The sequence below is a fragment of the Eschscholzia californica genome, unplaced genomic scaffold (assembly GCF_041429995.1).
Source record: "Eschscholzia californica isolate CP2 unplaced genomic scaffold, dmEscCali1.0.p SCAF_4, whole genome shotgun sequence".
NCBI classification, from domain to species: Eukaryota; Viridiplantae; Streptophyta; class Magnoliopsida; order Ranunculales; family Papaveraceae; genus Eschscholzia; species Eschscholzia californica.
This window is the reverse complement of record NW_028238461.1, coordinates 30,341,268-30,342,684: the sequence shown is the minus strand read 5'-3', so window position 1 is coordinate 30,342,684 and position 1,417 is coordinate 30,341,268. Positions and strand designations below refer to the sequence as shown.

Sequence of the window (1,417 nt, the reverse complement as noted above, 5' to 3'; positions counted from 1 at the left end):
TTGTTAATGCGGACTCGAGAGGAACAGTGCGGATGAGGAAAGGGTGGGGCTAATGATTTGATGTAATTTTGATTTCTTTGCTGTTTTTTTGAATTCTTATTCCTTTGTATTCGGTTCGGGCACCTCCCGCTTATCATTATCAAAAAAAACATTACTATAGTTTTCAGTAGCTACTCTCTCTTGCCTCCGTAATACCAGATTTGCTGGATCTGCCTGCAACCTAACCTGCACTGAGTGTAAAAAATTTCGGTTAATGGTTACCTGGTTCGTCACCCCCTTGAACCGATCCTTCTTCCATTCATTCAGCCGTGCTTTCAAGGCCTTGAGTTTTGTAACCATACGAAACATCGGGTTACCCCGTACCGACACCTTCCATACATCAGCAACTAGAGCTCTAAACGTGGGATCCTCCGTCCAGGCATTGAAAAACCTAAACGGAGTACGCCGGTGTATGTTGGGTGCCGCAAGTGGTATAATGATCGGAGAGTGATCTGAATCCCCAGCCGGTGGAAAATCTGCTTTGGCTAGAGGAAAAACGCTCAACCAGCCGCTATTTATAAGAGCCCGATCAATCTTTGAGCTGACGTTTGCAAATCCCATCTGCCTGTTAGACCATGTATAGAAACAACCTGTATACGGGCAATCGAATAGTCCCAAATTGGTAATACAGTCAAACATCTCATTAGAACTTTGAGATGGTAGGTTGTTACCCCCTCTCTTCTCATTTGCCAACATCGTGGAGTTGAAGTCACCTAGTACTAGCCACGGAGCCTCAAAACCCAGCATAAGAAACTCTAGGTCCCTCCAAAGCTCCCGGCGATGAACCGTACTATTGCTTCCGTACACCACTGCCAAAAGAAACCCCGATCCATCTGGAAACCGAACACCACCTGCAATAACTTGTCCTCGAACATGGGACACAGTAAAGTCAACCCTACTCGGGTCCCATCCAATCCAAATCCGTCCATTCGGAACAGCCACATAATTATCAATGAAAGACCAGCTAGAATTAAGACTACGTTGGATACGAGTCTTATTCCTTTCCTGGACATGAGTTTCTAACAATCCACATAAGCCAATACAATTCAATCTCATAAAATCACGTACACTCTTCATGCGGAGAGAATCATTGAGACCTCTCACATTCCAACATGCGAGATTGATCATTAAAACTCTTGGGGTGATGGTTCGACTCCCTCAGAAGTCTCCATAGTACTCTCCTTTCCCAATATACTCAAGGCAAGGCCATATTCATTCCGAGAGCTACCAATCGGAGGAATATCTACCTCATGGGGGTTTTGATCAATAGATTCAACCCGTGGTTCAGACTCTTAATCAGTAAAAGACGATAAGGCAGCGAAAGAGTTACCTGTCTCGGTGTTAGTAAGTGAACCCGTGGGTACTGTGTTGGATAGTG

General features: G+C 44.8%; 1 protein-coding gene across 1 annotated transcript; it reads right to left on the bottom strand.

The window, feature by feature from the left end:
* Window positions 1-220: 220 nt before the first annotated feature.
* On the bottom strand, window positions 221-1,167 carry LOC147544099 (uncharacterized). The gene is made up of 2 exons (XM_086635615.1): window positions 357-1,167; window positions 221-225 (listed from the first exon to the last, which is right to left on the bottom strand). The coding sequence occupies exons 1-2, from the start codon at window positions 1,165-1,167 to the stop codon at window positions 221-223; spliced, it is 816 nt and encodes a 271-aa protein (XP_086491741.1).
* Between the last annotated feature and the right edge of the window lie 250 nt (window positions 1,168-1,417).

Bases quoted from the DNA above. Each gene is read 5' to 3' on its own strand.
- LOC147544099 (XM_086635615.1), bottom strand. From the start codon at position 1,167: ATGATCAATCTCGCATGTTGGAATGTGAGAGGTCTCAATGATTCTCTC.